A 27021-nucleotide genomic window follows, 5' to 3' on the forward strand; every position below is an offset into this window, starting at 1 on the left:
CGAAAGGAAGGAGGGAGGAGACAAGGAGAGCAGTGCGCAGGCGTGTTCCCTAGGCGCCGGCCCCTGGGAGGAGCAAGTCGTGGGCCGCCTTTGGGCTCAGCGGATGGAGGCGCGGGGTGGGGTGGATTCCTAAGGCGCACAGACTCGAATTGCAGGTATGGTAGGCCTTCTTTTATACACGAACTGGCTGAGATTTCTCGAGGGGTGATGCGACTTGGGGTCTCTGCTTGATCCATTCGGGATATGTAATCTTCCTCGGCCGGAGCATTTAAAAAATTGCAGTCCTCCATCTACGTTCTAGTCACTTAAATATGACCCAGCACCTTGGGGAGTTCGGAACCCAGTCAAACATCTCCTTCCTCAGGGAACTCACAGTACACCTAAATAAATACAGAACATGGTATATAGTAGGGAGAGTAGTAATTCTGTGGAGCCTTGATGGTGGCCAGCGGACGATACAAGCATTATCTCATTTAATTTTTCACACATCTTATTCATTCGCTCAACAAACGTTTTTTGAACACTCAGAGGAGCGAACTTCACCCAGCAGCTACTAAGTGGAAGAACTGGTATTGGAACCCGATCTGTCTGACTTCAGAGTTCCACATCTTTCTGCCAGGTTACGTGAGGATAAAAGTTCCTATTTTATGATTTCTTCATTTCTTCATTCATTCGGCCTATCAGCATTTCTTGAAACCCTACTGTGTCTTAGAGCGGAGTTGAGGTCGATCTAAGGTTGAGTGGGACTGGAGTAAAACCTTTGAGGCGGAAGGAACTAAGCAAAGCCCTAGGCTCGAGAGGCAGAGCATGACTGGGGGGAAAGGCGGTGGCTGCAGGGAGAAAACCAGTCCTGCGGAGGAGTCAGACCTTGGGGACGCGGGGGAAGCCAGGCAGCGCTGCTTGGCGGTTATTTGGAAGACTAGTTTTCCAGCAAGGCTCAGCGCCCTTTCTACACAGAACTGTGCGAAATCCATGATCCGCTTATCCGGCAAAGTTTCTGCAAACCTCGTTCTCACCATTGCTGGCCTTGTACGTTGCCATTTGGGGTTCAGAAGGCTTAGATTTGTTGTTTCCACGTGGTCATTGTGGTTTGACTAGAGGTATTCCGGCTCTCCGCTCCTAGGACCACGAAGTCTTTCATTTCTTCCCCATACTGGTTAATGATAGTGCTGAGCAAAAACCATTTCTTAAGGATTTGGGAAAATTTAGGCTGGAGAAGGAAAGGGAGAAGGCATCTCAGTAGAAGTTTTCACTTAAATATATGTGCACTGTAAAGGATGCTATTATTCTACTGTCCTACAAATCCATGGGCAGAAAGAGAAAAAAAAAAGGCTGATTAAATTGGATTAATGATGTGCAGGTGTTGGAGCAGTGGTGGTGGTAGTGAAGCATATGGAAAGTAGGTCCAATTTTAGGAAAAAAAAATATTTATTTAGTTTGAGAGAGTGTGCGCATGCAAGCGAGTGGGGGAGCAGCAGAGAGAGAGGAAGAGAAAGAATCCCAAGCTGGCTCTGAGCTGTCAGTGGAGAGCCCAGCTGGGGGCTTGATCCCATCAATAGTGAGATCATGACCTGAGCCGAAATCAAGAGTCAGACATTTAATGGACTGAGCCACCTACGCACCCACAATTTTAGAAACTTTTAAATGACTCTTGTGATCCAGGAAAGTGGTGAGTGAAAAGTCTAGAGTCATGAAATTCTGTATACAGATAGCTGGGTATAAGGTTTTTAATGGAGGGGCTCAGGGAGGATGTATGTTTCAAAATTTACTCGACTCAGTAACAACAACAACAACAACAACAAAAATCCAAACAAAAATGGGTCAAATTTCTTGAATAAACATTTCTCAAAAAAAGATCTATAAATGGCCAATAAAGGACATGAAAATATGCTCAATATCACTAAACAATAGGGAATTACAGGTCAAAAGTACAATAAAATATCACCTCACATCCACTGGGATGGCTACTATCAAAAAAACAAAACAGGAGTGCATGGGTGGCTCAGTCGGTTGGGCATCTAGTTCTTGGTTCGGCTCTGGGTGTGATCTCACAGTTTTGTGGGTTTGAGCCCCGTGTCAGGCTCTGCACTGGTGGTGTGGAGCCTGCTTGGGATTTTCTCTCTTTCCCTGTCTCTCTGCCCTTCCCCCACACTTGCGCTCTGTCTCTCTCAAAATAAATAAACTTAAAAAATATTAAAATAAAACACAGAAAATAACAAGTGTTAGTGAGGAAGTGGAGAAATTGGAATCTTTGTACCCTGTTGGTGAGAATGTAAACCAGTACAGCCACTGTGGAAAAACAGGACAGTGGTTCTTCAAAAAGATTAAACATAGAATTACCATATGATCCAGCAATTCTACTTCCGGATAAATATCCCCAAAAAGTGAAAGCCGGGACTCAGATGTTCGTACACCTATATTCATAGAAGCATTATTCACAATAGCTAAAACATGGAAGCAACCCAAGTGTCCATTGAGGAATAAATGGATAAGCAAAATGTGATATATATGTATAACAGAATATTATTCAGCCTGAAAAAGGAAGGCTATTTTGACATAAGCTATAGCATAGATGAACCTTGAGGAATTATGCTAAGTGAAATAAACCAGTAACAAAAAGACAAATACTGTATGATTCCATTTATAGGAGGTACAATATTCATATAGACAGATAGTAATACTGTGGTTGCCATGGGCTGGCCAAGAGGAGGAAACGGGGAGTTGTTGTTTAATGTGTACAGAGTTTCACTTTTATAACACGAAGAGTTCTGTGGATGGAGGGTGGTGATGGTTGCACAACAATGTGAATGTACTTAATGCCACTGAAATGTACAGTTAAAAATGGTTAAAATAATAAATTTTATGTTATATATATATTTTACCGCAGTAAAAAAAAGTTGAAAAAAAGCTTACTGGAAAGATCCTAAAATCCACAAGTACATAATCACACATACACACAAGCAAAATTAGTGAAAATCCTTTCCCCTATTTCTGTCATCCTACCCAACCTTGAGAATTATAACCATTATTAATAATTCGGTAGGTAATCTTTCCATTTCTCCCCTAAGTTTATATGTCTAGGTCTAGAGATATATTATATGATTAAACACACAGACACAGACACCCACAAACATACCATATACATATATTCATACATACATGATATACGTATATTCGCACATACCCAAGCATAGAATTATGTTTAGAGACAGTATGCTATATGATGGTACTCCAAGGTCAGAGAATCTGGGTTCCATTACAGGCTCCAGTCATTTACTAGCTGTTTACCCTTGGGCAGGTTACTCATTTTCTCTATGCCTGGACTTCTTCATCTTTGAAATGGGATAATAATAGTATTTACCTCCTAAGATTGTTGCGAGGATTAAATGAGATAACATATAAAAAGTTCCCCACCAGGGCATCTGGGTGGCTCAGTCAGTTAAGCATCCAACTTTTGGTTTCAGCTCAGGTCATGATCTTGCCATTTGTGGTTCTAACCTCACATTGGGCTCTGCACTGACAGTGCGAAGCCTGCTTGGGATTCTCTCTCTTCCTTTCTCTCTGCCCCTCCCCTGCTCTCTCTCCCTCTCTCTCAAAATAAATAAATAAACTTAGAAAAAAAAAAAGCCCTATACCTATTGTGGTGAGCACTGAGTAATGTAGAATTGTTGAATCATATTGTACCTTGAAACTAATATAACACTGTATGCTAATTATATTTCAATAAAAATATGAAAGGCCCTTAGAACCCTGTGTGACACACTGTCAATGCAATTTGAATATTTGCTAATGATAATGATACATTTTTGTCTGCAACTTAATTTTTATTTAATATACTGTAGAATGTAGACAAACCTAGCTATTTTCAATGATTCCATAATATTCTGTAGTATGAATATACCATAATTTGCCCAACCATTTCTTTAAAATTTTTTTTAAAAAAATGTTTATTTGTTATTGAGAGACAGAGTGTGAGCATGGGAGGGGCAGAGAGAGGGGGAGACACAGAATCTGAAGTAGGCTCCAGGCTCCGGGCTGCCGGCACAGAGCCCAATATGGGGCTGGAACTCACAAACCTCTGAGATCATGACCTGAGTCAAAGTCAGACGCTTAACTGACTGAGCCACCCAGGTGCCCTGACATCTTACCCATTTTTAAGTGCACAGTTCAGTAGTGTTAAAGACATACATGTTGTTGTGCTACTATCACCACCATCCATCCATAGAACTCTTCTCATGTTGCAGAACTAAAGCTCTGTCCTCATTAAACAATAACTCTTCATTTCTTTCTCCCTTAGCTCTGACAATCACCATTCTACAATTTGTCTCGAAGCATTGACTACCCTAGATACCTATGTAAGTGGACTCATGCAATATTTGTTCTTTTGTGACTAGTTTATTTCACTTAGCATAATATCTTCTTTTTAAAGATTTTTTTTAAAGTTTATTTTTGAGAGAGACAGAGCGCAAGTGGGGGAGGGGCAGGGAGAGAGGGAGACAAAATCTTGAAGCTGTCAGCACAGAGCCCAAGCGGGGCTCGAACCCACGGACCGAACTGAACTGTGGGATCATGAGTTGAAATCGGACGCTTAACCGACTGAGTCATCCAGGCACCCCACTTAGCATAATATCTTCAAGGCTCATGCCTGTTGTACCATATGTCAGAATTTCCTTCCTTTTTAAGGCTGAATAACATTCCATTGTATGTATACACCATATTTGTTTATCCATTCATCTTGACACTTAATAGACACTTGGGTTCATTTCCTGTTTTCGCTATTGTGAATAATGCTCCTATGAATATGGGTGTATAAATATCTGTTTGAGTCCTTGCTTTCACTTTTTTTTGGGTATGTATCCAGAAGTGAAATTTCTGTATAATATGATAATTCTATGTTTAATTTTTTTGAAGAACTGCCTTCCTGTTTTCCACAGCAGCTGTACCACTTTGCATTCTCACCAACAGTGCACAAGCGTTCTAATTTCTCCACATTCTTACCAATACTTGTTATTTTTTTATAAAGCTTTATTTTATAATCATCATTATAATAAGTATGAAGTGGTATCTCATTGTGGTTTTTTTTTTCATTTTTAAAAAGTTTTTATTTATTTTTGAGAGACAGAGAGAGACAGAGCATGAGCGGGGGAGGAGTAGAGAGAGAGAGAGAGGGAGATACAGAATCCGAAGCAGGCTCCAGGCGCCAAGCTATCAGCACAGCTGACCCTGATCCTGACTCAGGGCTTAAACCCATGAGCCCGTGAGATCTTGACCTGAGCTGAAGTCAGACCCTCAACCGACTGAGCCACCCAGGTACCCCTCACTGTGGTTTTGATTTTCATCTCTCTAATAACTAGTGATATTAAGTATCTTTTCACGTGCATAATTATTGGCCATTTGTGTATCTTTTGAGAAACGTCTTTGCCCATTTTTAAATAGTTTTTTTTTTTTAAGTTGTAGGAGTTCTTTATATGTTCTGGATAGCAATCTCTTATCTGATAATATCATTTGCAAATATTTTCTCCAATTCCACGGGTTGCCTCTTTACTCTGTTGATAATGTCTTTGGATGCACAAAAGTTTTTACTTTTGATGACGTCCAACTTACCTATTTTTCTTTTGTTACCTGTACTTTTGGTGTCATATCTAAGAAATCGTTGCCAAAATCCAGTGTCAAGAGGTTTTTCTCCTGTGTTTTCTTTTAACTTTTAAATGGCACTTTTTTTTTTTTTTTTTTTTTGGTCTTCAGGTTCTACTATAAAGATGTCAAAATAATGGTAGGATCTGTCCCCTGCAGGGTACCCTTGATACATGCACAAAAGCAGGCCATTTCTAGGCAGTGCTAAAGAGGACTTGGGGATTGCATGCATCAGCTGGTGGATTAGAGCATTTTGACAGGAAATCTTAGAGCCTTTTGTGCTTCTCATCTGGGCTCACTTGTGGTTAGTAATCCGAGCTGATTGTTCACTGCCACAAGTGTTATTGTTTATTTTCTAGTTACTTTTGGATCTGGAGTTGTTCTGAAAGCGTTCTAAATATGTTATAGGATAGCTGAAATGTTTACTGTTCATGTCCTAGCTTGCTAGAAAATGAAAGAATAAGTAAAGTTCTGAGTTCTCTCCCATTGTTTTCTTTTCTTTTCTTTTCTTTTCTTTTCTTTTCTTTTCTTTTCTTTTCTTTCTTTTTTTTTCTGGAATCTTCACTATTATCTCCAGTGATAAAACTAGTTTCTGTAGGTATAACAATCGTCTTTGTCTTCCAGGATGAGCTGAGGAAGAAATATCCTCTAAACTTTCTATAGCTCAGGCAAAACATGCTGGGATTATTCAAAAGAAACTTTACTCAAAAACTTAAGGGAAGGGGTGCTTGGGTGGCCCAGTTGGTTAAGCATCCGACATCAGCTCAGGTCATGATCTCACAGTTCGTGGGTTCAAGCCCTGAGTCAGGATCTGGGTCAGCTGTGCTGACAGCTCTGAGCCTGGAGCCTGCTTTGGATTCTGTGTCTCCCTCTCTCTCTGCCCCTCCCCCGCCTGTTCTCTCTCTCTCTCTCTCTCTCTCTCTCTCTCTCAAATAAACACTAAAAAATTTTTTTTAAAAACTTAAGAGAAGAGAAGGGAGAAAAAAGGGAAAACAGTCACTAACACACATAATACTCTGCTTGGGCTGGGCCTTAATAAGGTGCTGGAGGGTGGCTTGGGGAGTTGGGCACCACCACCCTCTGGAGGTCATTGCTGTGTTGTGCACGAACCTATTCTGCAATTATTGTAGACTTACTTAGGTACCTTTTGACAGAGTGTTCCAAAATTGTAAAGAAGGAGCCCAGCCATATCCACAATGTACTTTGAGCCCAGGATCTGGGCTACTCTGTGACCAGTTTTCGTGAAAACAGCTTGAGCTTTGTGGCTGGGGAGAGAGCCATCTCTCTGAGAGTCAATAAGGTTCCTGAGACAGCATTGCCAAGAGAAAAAAAAAGTATGGCTAACGTATCAGCTTGAACATCAGAGTCTTGAATCCTGATGGAGCAGGGATTATAAGAACAGAGGGACACTATACTTGACCTGCTCTTTATCCAGCCTCCCACAAGGGGACATGTGTGCGTGAGGAGGGGCAGAGCTGCGGTATAAAAGAGAGAAAGTAGGTAGGGTGACCAACTGTCCTTGTCATCCAGGACTATGCCAGTTTTAGCACTGAAAGTCCTGCATCCTGGACTCAAGGAAACTCTCAGTCCTTGGCAAACTGGAATGTTTGGTTACCATAGAGGCAGGTCAGTAGGTGCCAAGAATTTTGTTGGTAACTCCCTCCTAAAGAGTCTACCTGGAGAAATAACCAGAGCTTTCCCAATACCTGGACAAGAAGGGGATCCTGAGTCTGGGGGGCCAGAGGATATTGACAACACTGTGGTGCTTACAGGTGGCAGAACTGCAAAACACCAAAGGAAAAAAATTAAAGGCAGCCAGAGAAATATATATTACCTAAAGGGGAACAGGGGCACCTGTTCAGCGTCCGACTTCAACTCAGGTCATGATCTCGAAGTTTGTGAGTTTGAGCCCCATATTGGGCTTGCTGCTGTCAGCCTGGTGGGGCAAAGACTGCTTCTGATCCTCAGTCCCCTTCTCTCTGCTTCTCCTCCGCTTGTGCTCTCCCAAAAATGAATAAATATTTTAAAAAAATAAAGGGGAATAAAAATTAGATTGACTTCACTAGAGCAAAAATGCAAGCCAGGGGCGCCTGGGTGGCTCAGTTGGTTGAGCATCTGACTTTTGCTGAGCTCATGATCACGTGGTTTGTGAGTTCGAGCCCCATGAGACCCATGTCAGCTCTGGCTGACAGCCCAGAGCCTGGAGCCTGGAGCCTGCTTTGGATTTTTCATCTCCCTCTCTCTCTCCCCCTCCCCTCTTGCACTCTGTCTCTGTCTCTCTCTCTCAAAAGTAAATAAACATTAAAAAATTATTTTAAAAAATGGAAGCCAGAAAATAATAATAGCATAACATCTTTAAAGTGTTAAGAGAAAATATCGTCAGCCTAGAATTCTCTTCCCAGAGAAATTATCTTTCAAGAACAAGGGTGAAATACATTTTCAGATCAACAAAAACAGGCACTTAATCATCAAAAGTCCTTTATTAATGGCACTTCTAAAGTTCTACTGTCCAGTGCAGTAGCCACTAGCCACATATGGCTATTTAAATTAAAATTATAAAACAAAAAAATTCAGTAATGAGTCACATTGCCACATTTCAAGTGCTCCATAACCACATGTGGCTAGTGGCTGGTTTATTAGACAGTGCAGATAATGATTATTCCCAACATTTTGAACCGCATATTGAATAGCACAGTTAAAAGATATACCTCAAAGCAGAAGATTCCAGAACAAAGGTTTGAGATGCACAGTGAAAGATCTAGTAAAAAAACAAAACAAAACAAAACAAAACCCTGTAAAACTGTAAATGTGTGAGTTAATCTAAATAAATATTGGTGATATAAAATAATATTAATGTCTGAATTGGGGAGTTAAGAAAAGAATGTGCTAAATTACTTGTAAATATAAGTCAGAAAGGAGATGATTAGAGTTAAAACATTCTAAGATCTTTCTTATTATTCATGTAAAAACTGGGTCAAAAACTAAAATTCAGCAATATCTGTTTACAAATAACACACCTAAACATAAGGACTCAGAATAGCTGAAAGTAAAAAGATGGAAAAAGGTGCACAAGGCAAATACTGTTCAAAACAAATCTGTTAGGAAGTTTTGCTAGAAATTGAAATGGTCACTTTATAATGATAAAGCTTTAATTCGCCAGGAAGAGAAAATATTTCAAATTCTGTGCACCTAAAAATGAAACTTCAGAGCATATGAAGTAAAAATTAACGAAACTATGAGAAACAATTGACAAATCCATCATCGTAGGAAGATTTTAAATATATTTCTCTCAGTGTTTGGTAGATCAAAGAAATACATGAATAAGGATACAGAAGACTTAAATATCACAAGTAACCATTTGATTTAATAGATATTTACAGCACACCATTCAACAAGCAGATTATACACATTAGTTCTAGATGCCTGTGGAATGTTTGTGAGCATTAACTATACATAAATAAAATCTCAATAGATATCAGGGAATTGGACTCCTGGGTGTCTTGGTCCGTTAAAACTCCAACTTCGGCTCAGGTGATGATCTCACGCTTCATGAGTTTGAGCCCCACGATGGGCTCTGTGCTGACAGCTCAGAGCCTGGAGCCTGCTTCAGATTCTATGTCTCCCTCTCTCTGCCCCTACCCTGCCCACATTCTGTCTCTGTCTCTCAAAAACAAAATAAACATTAAAAAAATTTTTTTAATTAAGAAAATCTCAATAGATATTAGGGAATTGGTGTTACATGGACCCTTTCCATGAAAAGTATGGTCCATAGAGCGACAGCAGAATCATGTGAAAGCCTGTTAGAAATGTATAAGCTCAGGGGTGCCTGGCCAGCTCAATCAGTAGAGCATGTGACTGTTGATCTCAGGGTTGTGAGTTTGAGCCCCACGTTGAATGTGGAACCTACTTAGAAAAAAAAAAAAAAGTAAAAGCTCAGGCCCCTCTCCAGACCTCCTGGGTCAGAACCTGCATTTTGACAAGATCCCCAGAGCATTCCATGTGCACATTAAAGTTTGACATGCATTGACAAAGCATGTTTTCTAACCACAGTGGAGTTTAGAAATCAATAACATGAAGATAATTAAGAAAACTCCATGCATTTTGAAATTAAAAACACCTCTGAAGATAGTTATACATACAAATATATATCATCTCACATATGATCATATAAATATATATTTGTATATATGATAATGTTTATTTCATTTATAGACTATACTTGTATATTTGTCAACCCTATAGATTGGTTCCCTGAGTCCATAACCCTAAAACAGAAATAATGCCTCAAACTTTGTGTCATAATACTAATTTAATTGTAGATAATATTTTGAGAGCCAGTAATGTGCTTTTCTTCCTTATCTTTCTGAATACATGACATCATCATAGTTGGTTTGAAGCCTGCATCTGCCTCAGAAGAGATTAGGATTTATAACAAAAAGGAAAGAAACAAGCAGGTTTTTTTTTTTTTTTTAATTTTTTTTTTTTAACGTTTATTTATTTTTGAGACAGAGAGAGACAGAGCATGAACGGGGGAGGGGCAGAGAGAGAGGGAGACACAGAATCGGAAACAGGCTCCAGGCTCTGAGCCATCAGCCCAGAGCCTGACGCGGGGCTCGAACTCATGGACCGCGAGATCGTGACCTGAGCTGAAGTCGGACGCTTAACCCACTGCGCCACCCAGGCGCCCCAAGCAGGTTTTTTTTTTAAAGCTCATTTTATTTATTTTGAGAGAGAGAGAGAGAACATACAGGTGAGGCAGAGAGAGATGGGGAGAGAGAATTCCAAGCAGGCTCCGAACTGGCAGTGCAGAGCCTGATGTCAGGGTTGAACTCACCAACCAGGAGATCATGACCTGAGCCAGAATCAAGAATCGACATTTAACTGACTGAGCCACCCAGGTGCCCCAAGAAACAGTTTTAAAAACATTTTAGAATGAAAAGTTTAAACATATACAAAACTAGAGAAAGTAGTATGATGAATCCTTGTGTACCCATCACCATGTGACATGATTAACTCAAATCTTATTCCATCTGTATTTCACCTCTGCCCCCCACCCCCAGCCATTTCTCTCTTTCCCTTTGGATTATTTTTTTTTAATTATTTTTTTTACGTTTATTTATTTTTGATAGAGAGAGACAGAGCACAAGTGGGGAAGGGGCAGAGAGAGAAGGAGACACAGAATCTGAAGCAGGCTCCAGGCTCCGAGCTGTCAGCCCAGAGCCTGACGTGGGGCTCGAACTCACAAACCGTGAGATCATGACCTGAGCCGAAGTCGGATGCTTAACTGACTGAGCCACCCAGGCGCCCCTCCCTTTGGATTATTTTAAAGCAAATGCTAGACATTTTATCATTTCATCTGTAAATATTCCAGCACTTATCTCTATAAGAAGGACTGTTTAACAAAAATAGCCATAATGTCACTATTCTACTGAAAAATAACAATAATTTTTTGATATTAAATATCTACTCAGTGCTCAAGTTTCCCTAATTATCTCATAAGGTGCCTTTTCTTTTAATAGTTTATTGTTTCATAGGGCCAAAAGAAAGTTTATATATTGGAATTTATTGAAATGTGTCCCAAATTTCTCTCTTAAAAAAAAATATTCATGGGGACACCAGGCTGGCTCAGTGGGTAAAGCCTGGGACTCTTGATCTCAGGGTTGTGAGTTCAAGCCCCAACTTGGGTGTGCAACCTACTTAAAATTTAAAAAAATTAAAAGAAATGTTAAAAAAAAAAGGCATATATGGAGAGAAGACAGCCTGAGTCTTTTTAGGGGCACCTGGGTGGCTCATTTGGTTAAGCATCTGACTCTTGGTTTCAACTAACATGATCTCACAGTTTCATGAGTTCGAGCCCCATATGGGGCTCTGTGCTGGTGGTGCAGGGTGTGCTTTGGATTCTCTTCCTCTCTCTCTGCCCTTCCCTGACTTGTGCTGTCTCTCTCTCTCAAAATAAATAAATGAAACTTGAAAAAAAATATTCACTTTGAAATAATTTTAGATTTACAGAAAAATTGCAAAATAGTATAGAGTTTCCTAATATTCTTCCCCCAATGTTAACAATTTACATGACCGTAGTACAATTATGAAAGCCAGGAACTGGTACAATACTATTAAGTAAGCTACAGAGTTTATTAGAATTTCAACAATTTTGCTCTTCAATATCATTTTTTTCTGTTCTAGGATTCTACCAAGATCCCCCATTGAATTGCATTTGTTTTCACTTCCCCTTAGTCTCTTCCAATCTGTGACAATTCTTCAGTGTGTCCTTGTCTTTCAAGACTTTAACTTTTGGTAAGTACTGGTCAGTTATTTTGTAGAATGTCACTCAATTTAATTTACTTAGCAGCTTTCTAATTACATACCATATAGTTCACTCATCTGATGTGTACATTTCAATGTTTTTAGTATATTTAACAGAGATGTGCAACTATCACCATAATCTAATTTTGGTACACTTTCATCATCCCATAAAGAAATCTTATACCCATCAGTAGTAAGTCCCCTTTCCTCCCAACCCAATGCTGTCTCCTCCTCCATCAGCCTAAGTCAGCTCCTTGTCTACTTTGTATGTCTATGGATTCTCTATGGATATGCCTATTTTGAACATTTCATATAAATGGTGTGACACAATATGGCCTTTTGTGTATTTCATTTAGCATTTCACTGTCCTCAAGGTTCATCCATGCTCTGGTATGTATCATTCTTTTTTTATGGCCAAATAATATTACATCACATGTATATACCACATTTTATTTATCCATCATCAGTGGATGGACATTGGCTTGTCTCCTTTTCTTAGCAATTGTGAATAATGCTGCTATGAACATTTCTGTACAGGTCTTTGTGTGGACATATGTTTTTATTTATCTTGGTCACCTACCTTGGAGTAGAATTGTTGGGTCATATGGTAACTCTAGGTTAACATTTTGAGGATCCATCAAACCATTTTCTAAAGAGGCTACACCATTTTACATTCCCATCAACAAAGTATTCAGTTTCAAAGTTTCATAGTCAAAGGTTTCAATTTCTCCATGTCCTCACCAATACTTGTTATTATTATTATGTGTGCTGCTGAAGTGAGCACACCAGTACTTGTTATTGTCTTCTTAATTGTAGCCATCCTTTTTAGTGTGAAGTGATATGTTATTGTGATTTTGATTTGTATTTTCCTAATGACTAAGACACTGAGCATCTTTTCATGTGTTTATTGGCCACTTATATATCTGTTTTGATAAAATCTTTTATGCACATTCTCTGCTCTATTTTAAAAAATTGATCATCTACCTATTGTTGAATTCTAAGAATTCTTTATGTATTCTGGATACAAGTCCTTTGTCAGATATATGACCTTCAAATATTTTTCACCCATCTGTGGGGTTTTTTCCCCACTTTTAAAAAAGATTTTATTTACTTGAAAAGATTTTTTTGATGTTTATTTTAATTTTGAGAGAGAAAGAGCGTGAGCAGGGGAGGGGAAGAGAGAGAGACACACACAGAATCTGAAGCAGGCTCCAGGCTCTGAGCTCTCAGCACAGAGCCTGACGCAGGGCTTGAACTCTTGCACCGTGAGATCATGACCTGAGTCCAAGTTGGACACTTAACCAACTGAGCCACCCATGCACCCCTTAAGATTTTATTTTTAAGTAATCTCTTTCCCTGATGTGGGGCTCAAACCCACAACCCTGAGATTAAGTCACATGCTCCACTGACTGAGCCAGCCAGGTACCCCTCCCACTTTTTTTTCTTTTTAAAATTATTTTAGAGAGTGAGGGAGGGTGGGGGTGGAGGGGTAAGAGAGGGGCAGAGGGAGAAAGAGAAAGGATCTTAAGCAGACTCTGGGCTCAAGGAAGAGCCTAATGCAGGGCTCAATACCACGACCCTGGGATCATGACCTGAGCTGAAATCAAGAGTCAGGCATTCAGCACACTGAGTACCCGGTTGCCCTGCCTCTCCCACTTTCTTGATGGTTTCTTTAAGCACAAAAGTTTTAAATTCTGATCAAGTCCAATTTATCTACCTTTTATCATTTGTGCTTTTATTATTGTATCTAAGAAACCATTAACCAACCCAAGATCATGAAGATTTACTCCTATGTTTTTTTCTAAGAGTTTTAGCTTTTATATCGAGGTGTGTGATCTACTTGAAGTTAATTTTTGCATATGGTGTGATTTGGGGATCCAAAGGCATTATTTTGCATATTGAAATCTAGTTATCATACTGCCATTTGCTGGAAAAGTTAGTCTTTTTCCATATTGAATTGTCTTGGTCCCTTTGTAAAAAATGAATTAATCATAAATGTTTATGAACTCTCAATTCTATATCATTGATCTATATGTCTATTCTTATGTCAGCAAAACACTATCTTGATTACTGTGGCTTGTAATAAGTTTTGAAATCAGGAAGTGTAGGACTACCAACTGTGCTCTCTTCCATGATTATTTGAGTTATTCTTTAAGTATATTTTTTTAAATTAATTTATTTATTTTTGAGAAGGAGAGAGAGAGAGAGAAACAGCAAGGGAGGGGCAGAGAGTGGGGGACAGAGGGTCTGAAGCAGGCTCTGTGATGACAGCAGAGAGCCCGGTTCGGGGCTCGAACTCACAAACTATGAGATCATGACCTGAGCTGAAGTCAGACGCTTCACCGACTGAGCCACTTGGGCTCCCCTATTTTGGTGATTCTGAGTCTCTTGCATATCCATATGAATTTTAGAATCAGCTAGTCAATTTCTGCAAAAAAAGGCAGCTAGGACTTTGATAGGGACTGTGTTGAATCTATAGGTTAATTTGGTAAATATTGCCATCTTCACAATATTAAGTTTTCCAAATGTAGGACATGATATGTGTTTCCATTTATTTACATCTTCTTTAATTTTTTTCAGCAGTGTTTTGTAGTTTCCAGTATACAAGTCTTGTACTTCTTTTGTTAAGTTTATTCCTAAATGTCTTATATTTTATGATTCCTAATTTTAATTTCAGGTTGTTTATTGTAAATATATATAAATTAATGCTTCTTGTATATTGATTTTGCATCCTCTAATCTTGCTGAACTCATTTACAGTTATATCTCATTTTATTGCACTTTATCACACTTCACAGATATTTTGTTTTTACAAATTGAAGGTTTGTAAAAGGCCCCGAATAGCCAAAGTAATTTTAAAGAAGAAGACCAAAGCAGGAGGCATCACAATCCCAGACTTTAGCCTCTACTACAAAGCTGTAATCATCAAGACAGCATGGCACTGGCACAAAAACAGACACATAGACCAATGGAATAGAATAGAAACCCCAGAACTAGACCCACAAACGTATGGCCAACTAATCTTTGACAAAGTAGGAAAGAATATCCAATGGAAAAAAGATAGTCTCTTTAACAAATGATGCTGGGAAAACTGGACAGCAACATGCAGAAGATTGAAACTAGACCACTTTCTCACACCATTCACAAAAATAAACTCAAAATGGATAAAGGACCTGAATGTGAGACAGGAAACCATCAAAACCCTAGAGGAGAAAGCAGGAAAAGACCTCTCTGACCTCAGCTGTAGCAATCTTTTACTTGACACATCCCCAAAGGCAAGGGAATTAAAAGCAAAAATGAACTACTGGGACCTTATGAAGATAAAAAGCTCTGCACAGCAAAGGAAACAACCAACAAAACTAAAAGGCAATCAATGGAATGGGAAAAGATATTTGCAAATGACATATCGGACAAAGGGCTAGTATCCAAAATCTATAAAGAGCTCACCAAACTCCCCACCCGAAAAACAAATAACCCAGTGAAGAAATGGGCAGAAAACATGAATAGACACTTCTCTAAAGAAGACATCCAGATGGCCAACAGGCACATGAAAAGATGCTCAACGTCGCTCCTCATCAGGGAAATACAAATCAAAACCACACTCAGATATCACCTCACGCCGGTCAGAGTGGCTAAAATGAACAAATCAGGAGACATAGATGCTGGAGAGGATGTGGAGAAACGGGAACCCTCTTGCACTGTTGGTGGGAATGCAAATTGGTGCAGCTGCTCTGGAAAAATAGACTTTCCCTATGACCCAGCAATAGCACTGCTAGGAATTTACCCAAGGGATACAGGAGTGCTGATGCATAAGGGCACTTGTACCCCAATGTTTATAGCAGCACTCTCAACAATAGCCAAATTATGGAAAGATCCTAAATGTCCATCAACTGATGAATGGATAAAGAAATTGTGGTTTATATACACAATGGCATACTATGTGGCAATGAGAAAGAATGAAATATGGCCTTTTGTAGCAACATGGATGGAACTGGAGAGTGTGATGCTATGTGAAATAAGCCATACAGAGAAAGACAGATACCATATATGTTCACTCTTATGTGGATCCTGAGAAACTTAACAGAAACCCATGGGGGAGGGGAAGGAAAAAAAAAAGGAGGTTAGAGTGGGAGAGAGCCAAAGCATAAGAGACTCTTAAAAACTGAGAACAAACTGAGGGTTGATGGGGGGTGGGAGGGTGGGGAGGGTGGGTGATGGGTATTGAGGAGGGCAGCTGTTGGGATGAGCACTGCATGTTGTATGGAAACCAATTTGACAATAAACTTCATATACTGAAAAAAAAAATTGAAGGTTTGTGGCAGCCCTGCATCAAGCAAGTCTATCAACACTATTTTCTTTTTTTTATTAAAAAAATTATTTTAATGTTTATTTATTTTTTGAGAGAGAGAGGGAGACTGCAAGTGGGGAGGGGCAGAGTGAGAGGGAGGGACAGAATCAGAAGCAGGCTCCAGGCTCTGAGCTGTCAGCACAGAGCCTATGCAGGGCTCAAACCCACAGACCATGAGATCATGACCTGAGCTGATTTTGGACACTCAACCAACTGAGCCACCCAGGCACCCCAAATCAACACCATTTTCAAACAGCATTTGCTCATTTCATGGCTCTGTGTCACATTTTGGTAATTCTCTCAATATTTCAAGCTTTTTTATTATATTTTTTATGGTGATCTGTGATTAGTGATCTTTGATGTTGATGTTATAATTAGTGATCTTTGATGTTGTGGGTGCCACAAACTGTGCCCATATAAGATGGCAAACTTAATAAATGTGTGTGTTCCACCAACTGGCTATTCCCCCATCTTTCTCCCTTTCCTCAGTCTTCCCTATTATGTCAGACACGACGATATTGAAATTAGGCCAGTTAATAACCCTACAATGGCTTCTAAGTGTTCAAGTGAAAGGAAGAGTCACACGTCTCTCACTTTAGACCAAAAGCTAGAAATGATTCAGCTTAGTGAGGAAGGCATGTCAATAGCTGAGACTTGCCAAAATCTGGGCCTTTTGCACCAGTTGTTCAAATTGTGAATGCAAAGGAAAAGTGCTTAAAGGAAATTAAAAGTGCTACTCCAGTGAATACATGAATGATAAGAAAGTAAAACAGCCTTATTGCTGATATGGAGCAAGTTTAGTGGTCTGGATAGAAGATCAAATCAGCCACAGCATTCCTTTAAGCCAAAGCCTAATCCAGAGCAAACCCCTAACTCTCCTCAATTCTGTGCAGCCTGAGAGAGGTGAGGAGGCTGCAGCAGAAAAGCGTGAGGCTGGCAGAGGTTGCTTCATGATGTTTAAGGAAAGAAGACATCTCCATAACATAAACATATAAGGTGAAGCAGCAAGTACTGATGTAAAAGCTGCAGTAAGTTATCCAGAAGATCTAGCTAAGATAATTAATGAAAGTGACTACACTAAACAGCATGTTCTCAAGGTAGAGGAAACAACATCATATTGGAAGAAGATGCTATCTAGGACTCTCATGGCTAGAGAGGAAAAGTCAATGCCTGGCTTCAAAGAATAGACTGACTCTCTTATTAGAGGCTAATGCAGCTGGTGACTTTAAGTTGAGGCCAATGCTCATTTACCATTCCAAAAATCCTAGGGCCTTTAAGAATTATGCTAAATTTACTGTACTTGTGCTCTGTAAATGGAAAAACAAAGCCTGGATGACAGCACATCTATTTATCTATTATGGTTTACTGAATGTTTTAAGCCCACCCTTGAGACCTACTGCTCAGAAAACAATATTTCTTTCAAAATGTTACTGCTCATTGATAATACATGTGGTCATCCAAGAGCTCTAATGAGATTGATATTGTATTCTTGCCTGGTAACACAACATCCATTCTTCAGCCCATGGATCAAAGACTAACTTTGACTTTCAAGCCATATTATTTAAGAGATACATCTCATAAAGCTATAGCTGCTATGGAAATGATTGCTCTGATGGATCTGGGAAAAGTAAATAGAAAACCTTCTGGAAAGAATTCACCATTCTAGATGCCATTAAGAATATTTGTGATTCATGGGAAGAGGTCAAAATACATTACTTCCTAACAACAGTTTGAAAGAGGTTGATTCCAACACTTATGGTTGACATTGTGGGGTTCAAGACTTCAGTGGAGGAAGTAACTGCAGGTGTAGTGGCAATAGCAAGAGAACTAGAATTAGAAGTGGAGCCTGAAGATGGGACTAAATTGCTGTGATCTCATGATATAACCAACTGATGAGGAGTTGCTTCTTACTAATGAGCAGAGAAAGTGTTTTCTTGAAATGGAACCTACTGCTGGTGAAGATGCTGTGAAGATTGTGGAGATGACAACAAAGAATTTAGAATATTACATAAACTCAGGATTTAAGAGGACTGACTCCAATTTTGAAAGAAGTTCCACTGGGGGCTAAATGCTATCAAACAGTATCGTGTGCTACCGAGAAATTGTTGTGAAAGGAAGAGTCAATTGATGTGGCAAACTTCATTATTGTCTTTAAGAAATTGCCGCATCTATCACAGCCTTCAGCAACCATCACCCCGAGCAGTCAGCAGCCCTCAACTTGGAGGCAAGACCCTCCAAAGCCAAAAGATTACAACTTGCTGAAAGCTGAGGATGGTTAGCATTTTTTAGTAATAAAGTATTTTTATTTTTTAAATGTTTATCTGTTTTGAAAGAGAGAGAGAGAGAGAGTGTGAGTGAGGGGAGGGGCAGAGAGGGAGGGAGAGAGAGAAATCCCAAGCAGGCTCCGGGCTGTCAGCACAGAGCCTGATGCAGAGCTTGAACCCACTAACCATGAGATCGTGACCTGAGCCAAAATCAAGAGTCGAATGCTCAACTGGCTGAACCACCCAGGTGCACCAGCAATAAAGTATTTTTAAATTAAAGTATGTACATGTTTTTTAGATATAATGCTGTTCCACACTCAATAGACTACAATATAGTGTAAACATAACTTTTATATCTACTGGGAAACCAAAAAATTCATTGACTCATTTTATTGTGACATTTGCTTCATTGTGGTGGTCTGGAACCTAACCTGCAATATCTCTGCAGAGCTCCTGTACAATAATGAAAAAGATGAATAAAAGAGTCTACAAGTAAGACATATGTCTTTAAAAATGTCCAAGAAAATTAAAACTTTCCAGACAGGACAACTGTCACATTGGACTTGAAGGTAAGAGGATCGTCCGTTGTGAGATCAAAATGCTGTCACAGGCAGAGGGATGCACAGGTGATATTTTGAAACTATCAGTTATGAATAGTTAAGTTTCTACCTCAAAACATGACAAAGAACCAGAGGTTTCTGAAGAATGATTTATTGGGACAAGTAAGGAAGCAGAGGAGGTGGGACTGCTATGCAGAAGACATAAGGGGATCGTAGAACTTCATGAGAGGACTAAGGGGAGCCAACAGAATACAGATACAAGAGGAAAATGTCTAGAGTTGGGTTGAGACTGATCAGTGGGGCTGGATTGAGATGCATGGAATGCAGCAGGGAATGGGTCATCTTTGGGCTGTGATAGTCGATACTCAACAAAGGGCAAAGACCTGGCTGGTCTCTGGAAGCCAGAAGCAGCTCTGGGTGGGATCTGCAGGAGCAAATAGATATCATGTCTAGGTGTTCCAGAGGACGATGACTGTGACCACGGAGGTGGTCATGAAGAGCAGGTAGAGGCGGAAGAGCAGGGTGTCCATCATGTGGCTGAACTGCACCCACAGGTCGACCAAGTGCTGCTTCTGAGTCTCATCTTCCTGCTGGGCCTTTGTTGACCCAGGACACCCATTTAACTCTGTCTGTCTGGAACCTGGCATCTTCCCCACTAACTCCACTGGCTCCTTCACACCTACAGAGAGATAGAGACTCAGCATAGGCCATGAAGTTCACCTGGGGTGGAAGGAATAGGGAAGGAGATAGGAGCAGATAAATGGCTATGTGGGAAGAGGAAATGTGGGCAGTGCTGAATCTCCTTACCAGGCAGGTGGGCAGGGGGGAGGCCCATGGCTTTATTTCTCTTCTGGAGTGCAGTGGGGCAGCACTTTGTTGGGCTGGTGCAGTAGAGGATCAGAGAATGGAGCCACTGAGGCATGGGTGGGGGCTGGCTGGTAGCCAGGTGCAGCAAGTAGGTGATGAAAATGGTCTCCAGCAGGCTGACCACCATCAGGGATAGACACAGGGCAAAGTAGACACCTGCAGGGAAGGTAGGCCTACATGTGGGTCAGAGGCACCACCTAGGGCTTCTCTCTTCCAATCCCACCCTGGCAGGCTTAGGGCCTCATTTTCCCAGTATATCTCTCTCCCTTGAGCTAGTTCAGTCAATCCTCCCCACCCTTATTTTCCCTAAGGCTGGAGATGCCATACTGATGAGGGGGGTGCCATTGGTGGGTAGTAACTCATTCATCATGAGCAGGAAGACATTGTAGCCCAGCAGAAGGGTTATCTTGAATGGGGCACGATTTCCACTTTCTGCTGGCAGGTAGAAGCTGAGGGCATCGATGGCAACCAGAAAGCCACTGGGCACCAGAAGGTTTATGATGTAGAGTCTGGGCCTGCGCCTGATGGCCACCTTGGGGGAGGAAAGAAAGGGAAGTGGATAAGGGATTTGGAAGCTGCCAGGAATAGTAGTGATTGTTTATGTCTCTGCCTTCCTTTTTGGTCTGATATCACCCTGAGATATATGGGTGTAGAATGCAGCTTCATAAATAAGTATAGAGACTGCCAGTGACAAGTTAGGCCAGAGCAGTGAGCTTTAGGAAAAAGAATGTGGCTGGGCAGCCAAGAGGAAAGGTTTGAATCTGGCAGAAGTAAAACTGAGAAACCCTGAAACTTGAGAAATACCCATTTGGTGGAGATTCTAGGCAAGGGTAGAAGCAAGAAAGAAAGGAAAAATCAAGGACCTCTGAACTCACGTAGAACATGATCTGATCGTATAGGCTGGTGCCCACGGACATCTTTGGGGTGGCCTTGTTGATGCCTAGGAGCTCCCACTCTCCATGGGTTTGAACGATATCCCGGGATGTGTCTGCTATTTCCCACACTTCTTTCTCCATGCCCAGCAACATATTCTCCACTGAAAGGGAGATCCAGATCATTTCCCAAGGATACGGTTTCCTGTTGATTCAACTACATTCTCTTTTTTCATCTTCATTCAACATGTATTTTTGAGTACATACTATTATGGCAGAAAGTTTGCAAGAGCTAGGAATGGTAATCAACAAGACAGGCTTGGATTTTCCCTTTATGGAAAATATTTAAACATCCATAAGAGCCCTAATTTTTGCTCTACCCATACACCTTAGTCACCATTTATTCATAATTTCTTTATATTTTATTTTCTGTTGTTTAATCGGTTGCTCTCATTCACCCACATCCCTGAGCCCCCACAGCAACTCACCTGTGTAAAGGAATGAACTAAAGGTGAGGGTGCAGTTCTGCTGGTCAAAAGGGAAGTAGAAGATGTCCAGGTTACAGATGCTGGTCACCTTCATGGGTTTCTTATATCTGATGCGACCTTCATTACTCACATATGCTGTGAGGCCTTTTGGGGTCTTATCCACATTCATGCTGTAAGAGAGATGAAGTGGGATGCAGGTGCTTTGTTTTTCTTTTACCTTTCTGGTTATTTCTCATCCATCTAATACCACTTTTAGTGTCTCCAATGGCAGATTGTAACTTCTACTGATTCCAGAAAATGGGGCTTCCCTCTGGCTATTCCCAGCCCTTAATACGTACAACTCAACGATGAAAATGTCTGGGAGCCATAGGTTCTTGGTTGCCACACTGATCTTCGTGATGCCCTCACACTCCTCTGGGTTCCATCTGATAAATGGGTTATCCCAGACCTAGAGCCCAGGTGGAGGAGAGGTGAGAGAGCCTGATAGAAATTAAGGCTATTTTTTTCTGTCCTTTGATTTTTCTTAAAAAAAGTTATGAAATATTTCAAGCACATAAAAAAGTATATAAAATAATAAACAGGTTTCTATCACTCAACTTTGTGGAGTCAATATTTTGATAAATTTACTTTGGCTTTTTTTTTTTTTTAAGAAATAAGAATTACAAATAGACTTGAAGCTCTCTGTGTTCATTTCTTCATAAACTTTGATTCCTCTCTTTTTCCATTTCTGTGAGAAATTACTGGTGATTAGAGAAACACTATTTTTTCTTCAGTAGGAATGAGATTTAGAGCTGAAAGATCAGTAACTTAGCCTCTCTGAGCTAGAATTTCCTTAGTGTAAAATAAGGGGATTAGTAGGTATCAAATGAAATAAAGCATATCAATGAATTTTGAAACTGTAATGTTCATAGGTATTATGTATTAGTATCTAGCATGCCTTCAACTGTCTCCCAGACCCCTTTCACCAGTCTTTATTGCAAGGAGAACTTGGACAAGCTCTTGGGTTCTTTGAAGCAAGAGACTTCATGGTCTTCCTTTTGTTGGCAGGTGCCAGGTACCACCCTCTCTTGTCTTTGGGATGACCTTTCCAAACCCTCTTTTCCAAGTCTGGCAACCTTCTTTCGGAACCGTTTTCAAGGATTGTCCAATTCTGGGTGGGCTTGTCTAGTCTCAGGGTACTTTCAACAGCAACTGCAGTTTGTAGAACCACAACCAGAACGGAAGGGAGGCTCTATGCACATTAAATAAAACTTTGTACTAGATCAGTGCTTCCCAAGTCTTGCTTTGCATATAAAACACCTGGGGATCATATTGAACTATATAGATTCTGATTCAATAGGTGATGTGACTAACTCATCCTGATTTGCCCAGCATTTTGCTGGTTTTAGCATTGAAAATTCTATGTCCTGAGAATTCCTCAGTCTTGGGTATGCTGGGATGGTTGGTTACACTGGGTGGGACCCAAGATTATGTGCAGTTCTAGGTTTCCAGGTGGTGCAATCAACTGGCGCTGCCCATCTGGGAACTGCACTTTGAGAGCAAGATTAGGTGATTATTAGTATTATTCCCCTCCTCTCTCCTTCTCTTTAACCAAGCTTTTCAAATTGGAAACTTAATTCATTTACTTTCATTTTTTCCCCTCTTGTTTTCTTATTAATACACTTAAGATACAAAATTTCCACTGAGTTATACTTTGGCTATATTCATAGATTTTCATGTGTAGGCTCTTTGTTTCTAATTATTTTGCAATTTCTATTTAATTGTTTTATTTTTACTTTAGCCCAAAGTATTTGGAAGCTTAATTTTTGGGGGAAGTTTAGTTTTAAATTCCCAAGAAATAAGGCTTTCTGGGGGGAGGGCTGTCTTTTCCCAGTTAGTTTCATTTTCTTGTATCGTGATCAGATTGTGGTCTAGATAATTTCTGCTTTTTTGAGTTTGTTGAGATCTTCGTCAGTGTGGGAAAATATTGCATTTGTATCAGAAAAGATTATGCATTTTCGTTGGTACAAAGTTTGATGTTTATTAAATCAAGTTTCCTAATTGTGCTGTTAAAAATCACAATGTTTCTTATTCTTTTTCTACTTGATTTTTGAAACCAGTATATTGAAGCCTCTCACCATGATTGTAGATTTTTCCATTTCTCCCTCATGTGTTTCAAAGATATGTTGTTAGGTACGTAAAGGTCATAATTATATCTTTGTTTAAAATCCTTTCTGAATGTAAATGAAGGGAGAGAATAAAGGGTATTAGCCATACCATTTCCAGCCACAGGAATGATGACAAGAGCTGTAGATGTTCATCCTGCCAAAAGAATTTCCGGTTTCTAGTATGATGTGGGTAAGAAGTCTGTCCATCCCTCCCACTCCCCATTTTTTTTTAAGTTTATTTATTTTGGAGATAGAAAAAGAGTGAGTGCCTGCGAGCAGGGGTGGGGGGGGTGGGGAGGGACAGAGAAAGTGGGAGAGAGAGGATTCCAAGAAGGCTCTGCACTGATAGTACAGAACCAGACACCAGCCTTGAACCCACAAACCGTGAGATCATCACCTGAGCCAAAATCAAAAGTCCGCAGCCTAACCAACTGAGCCACCCAGGTGCCTCTCCTACTCCTCATTTTTGTTTACCAACTCCCAATGTATGTACAAGTGGTGCTGTGATCAAGGTCAACATGTAGGTCAAGGACAAAAGCTTAATTGAAACAGCTTAATTGAAAAGCTTAATTCTCCCATGTGTGGGAGAATTCACAACAGGGCTGGATTAGAGTAGTGCTTCTCAATCCTGGCTGTATCTTAGAATCACTTGAGGAGCTTAAAACTACTGAAGTCTAGGTTCCATCCAATCGGAATCTCTGGGAGTGGGGACTGAACAGTGGTATATGGCCAGGGTAGAGAATCACTGGGTGAGAAAGAAAAGAAATTCTCTTCTATGTGCTGTTGTACCACATCCTGTTAAACCAGACAGAGCTTCTTTGAGATCCCCACTGGGCAAATGACATTTAGCAGTGATGGAGCAAGGTGCAATGTGGACAAGAGCTTTTGGGGTTCCCTTGCCAGGTTGGGAAAAAATTAAGGGCTAGGGGTCAGCACTCACCACATCTAGGATGGCAGACATAGTAAAGGAGATGTTGACTAGGGTGGGGATACTGAAGTTGGTGACTGGACGGAAGGCCTTCCGCTCAAACACTGAATCCAGAACAGTGGGATACCCTCCATGCTGGCCGAACCCTGAGCAGTTGATGATGAAAGTACTGCCCCTTCCTGTAGAGGACATAGAATGTGTGAGGAGAGGGAGAGAACTCTCCTGTTGCCTATGTGAGAGGGCCCTATGATAGGATCTTGGGGGTAGTCTGTGATAATAATGATAGCTAAGATTTATTGAGCATTGATTATGTGCCAGGTATACTCTAAGCCCTTCAGAGTAAGTCCCTCACTTAATCCTCCCAAGCCCCTATCAAGGAGAAATTATTTTTGTCCTTATGTAATAAATGAGTCAACTGAGATCCAGTAAGAGGAATTAAATCCCTGAGGTCAAATATATAAGAGGCAAAAACTGGACTTGCTCTGAACCCTGGTTTGTTTGATGCTGCTGTAGTATATTCCCCCAATGATGAGATGGAGACTGGGAAAGGAGGATCACCAAGAGGATCACCAGATGCTGGGTGCCTCCCTCCAAGGCCAGGGAGGATGGGTTGGGCTGGAAGGCAAATGATGGAAGCTAATGTGGTAAGCTGAGTTAGAGCTCTGGCTGCCCTTTTAATGTTTCTGTTTCCATGCAAAGCATGCCCAAATCTATATGCAAACTGCCCCTGGGACAGTGATAGCCATCAGATAGGATTCCATTCCCAGGACCCCAAAGAGAACACACCAATTTCACCTTCACTGCCCCAAACTTCCTTCTCCCTATTTTGCTGCTCAACCTCTATCACTTTTCCAGTTTGAGGATTTTGAAGTGTTGCCTTCCCCTTTTTTCTACCCTCTCTAATTGTAGCAATTTGTTAGAGGAACAACAGCCTGGAATGAGAGAGATTGTTGTATGCTAAGGACATCAAGCCTTATCCATTCCCAAAGTCACAGTGCTGTCCAGACAAATCCTTGGATCATTCTATGAACAATGAATATTCATTTGTTGATCATGGCCAGTGAGTGGCCAGAGGAGCATCTCTAGCGTTCTCTACTGAGTAGTTAGTACAATTTGTTCCTCTTCCTTATACTGACCTCTAAAGCTGACTCTGGTTTAGCCCTACCTATGCTCTCTTATCCAGAAGTTATATGACAACCTAAGGGGGAGAGACGACATTTATTGATACCTATCATATGCCAGGCAGGCACTATGCTACTAACTTTCTCTCATTGAATCCTCACAACTCTGCAAGGCATGCCCTATTTTACAGATGAAGAAACTGGAGCTCAGGGAAGTCAAGCAATTTGCCCAAGGTTGCATAAGGTGCAAAGTGAGGGACCAAGATTCAAACCCAGGTCTGTCTGTCTCCAAATCCCATGTTCTTTCCACTATACTATATTAACTTCCTGAAAGAGAAGCATACTCTATTTTCACTCTCCATTTGCTACCCTCTGGCATCTTACCTAACCTAAAGCACTTGGATCCTGAAGGTGGATGGGGAAGTTATGGCTAAAAGTGAGCACTTTGCTACAATGGAGTGGGTTTCATAGCTGCAGAGAAAAAGAATTATACCTGTGTGTAGAAAGATGGATAGACATTAAGTCTAAATAGAAGAGAAGACAATTAGGGATGGGTCCTGGGAAGAAAAATAGTTCCTGTATGATACATCACTGGAAAGATATATATTTTTTTAGTTTATTTTTGAGAGAGAGAGAAGAGGGAGAGAGAGGGGAAGAGAGGGGGGGGGCAGAAGATGGCAGAGAAAGAGGGAGAGAGAGAATTGCAAGCAGGCTCTGCACGGACAGCACAAAGCCCAATGCGGGGCTCGAACTCATGAACTTTGAGATCATGACCTGAGCCAAAATCAAGAGTCATTAACTGACTGAGCCACCCAGGTGCCCCTGGAAGGATATTTTCTGTCTTCCAGAGAAGGAAAGTCTATTCAGGCATTATTATAACAAAGTTATGAAATAATAATACCCATTTTAGATCATCTCTGGGAGTTGGAAATTTGAAAAAAGTTTCTAGGTGTTCAACTAGAGAGAGTCTCTGCCTCTTTCCCTGTTGTTGCCCTTTTCTTACCTTGAAGTAGAAGACCGAGAGCAAGGAATAAGAGGAATCTCTCTTTGTGGAACCAGCTTCCTTCCATCTTCTTTGTCTAAATTCTCCTCCAGGAGTGTACCAGCACCGAGGAATCCCTAGATTAAAGGAGCACAGGCCACACCTAGAGTCTGATTTTGAATACTGATGGCATTAGTTGACCACTGACATTTGTTACCTTCCTGGAAAGAGAGTTCTGGTTGTCTTGTTCTTGCCCATGCTGGAGGTTCCATTTGCTCTTAAGACTTTCTCATATATTTCACTACAATGTGTATGGTTGTGGATTAGTTGATATGTATTACATTAAGACCTTTGTGTGATCTCTCAGTCTGAAGAGTCATCTCTTCAATTCTGGAAAATTCTCAGCCATTTAAAAATATTATATTCTACCTTTTCTCTTATTAGACTTATGTTGGATTGTTTCCTTTTTTAACCTCTCATATTAGTTTCCTACTGCTGTTGTAACAAA

At 40.5% G+C, this 27021-nt stretch overlaps 1 protein-coding gene across 1 annotated transcript; it reads right to left on the minus strand.

Annotated features, from left to right (window-relative positions):
- Positions 1-19232: 19232 nt before the first annotated feature.
- LOC106983792 (5-hydroxytryptamine receptor 3E-like) lies at positions 19233-26601 on the minus strand. Its single transcript, XM_015081968.3, has 8 exons — positions 26535-26601; positions 24423-24589; positions 21674-21783; positions 21336-21505; positions 20851-21011; positions 20303-20507; positions 19916-20131; positions 19233-19787 (listed from the first exon to the last, which is right to left on the minus strand). The coding sequence occupies exons 1-8, from the start codon at positions 26599-26601 to the stop codon at positions 19558-19560; spliced, it is 1326 nt and encodes a 441-aa protein (XP_014937454.2). The 3' UTR covers positions 19233-19557.
- Positions 26602-27021: the final 420 nt, after the last annotated feature.

Source organism: Acinonyx jubatus, chromosome C2, assembly GCF_027475565.1.
Source record: "Acinonyx jubatus isolate Ajub_Pintada_27869175 chromosome C2, VMU_Ajub_asm_v1.0, whole genome shotgun sequence".
NCBI lineage: Eukaryota > Metazoa > Chordata > Mammalia > Carnivora > Felidae > Acinonyx > Acinonyx jubatus.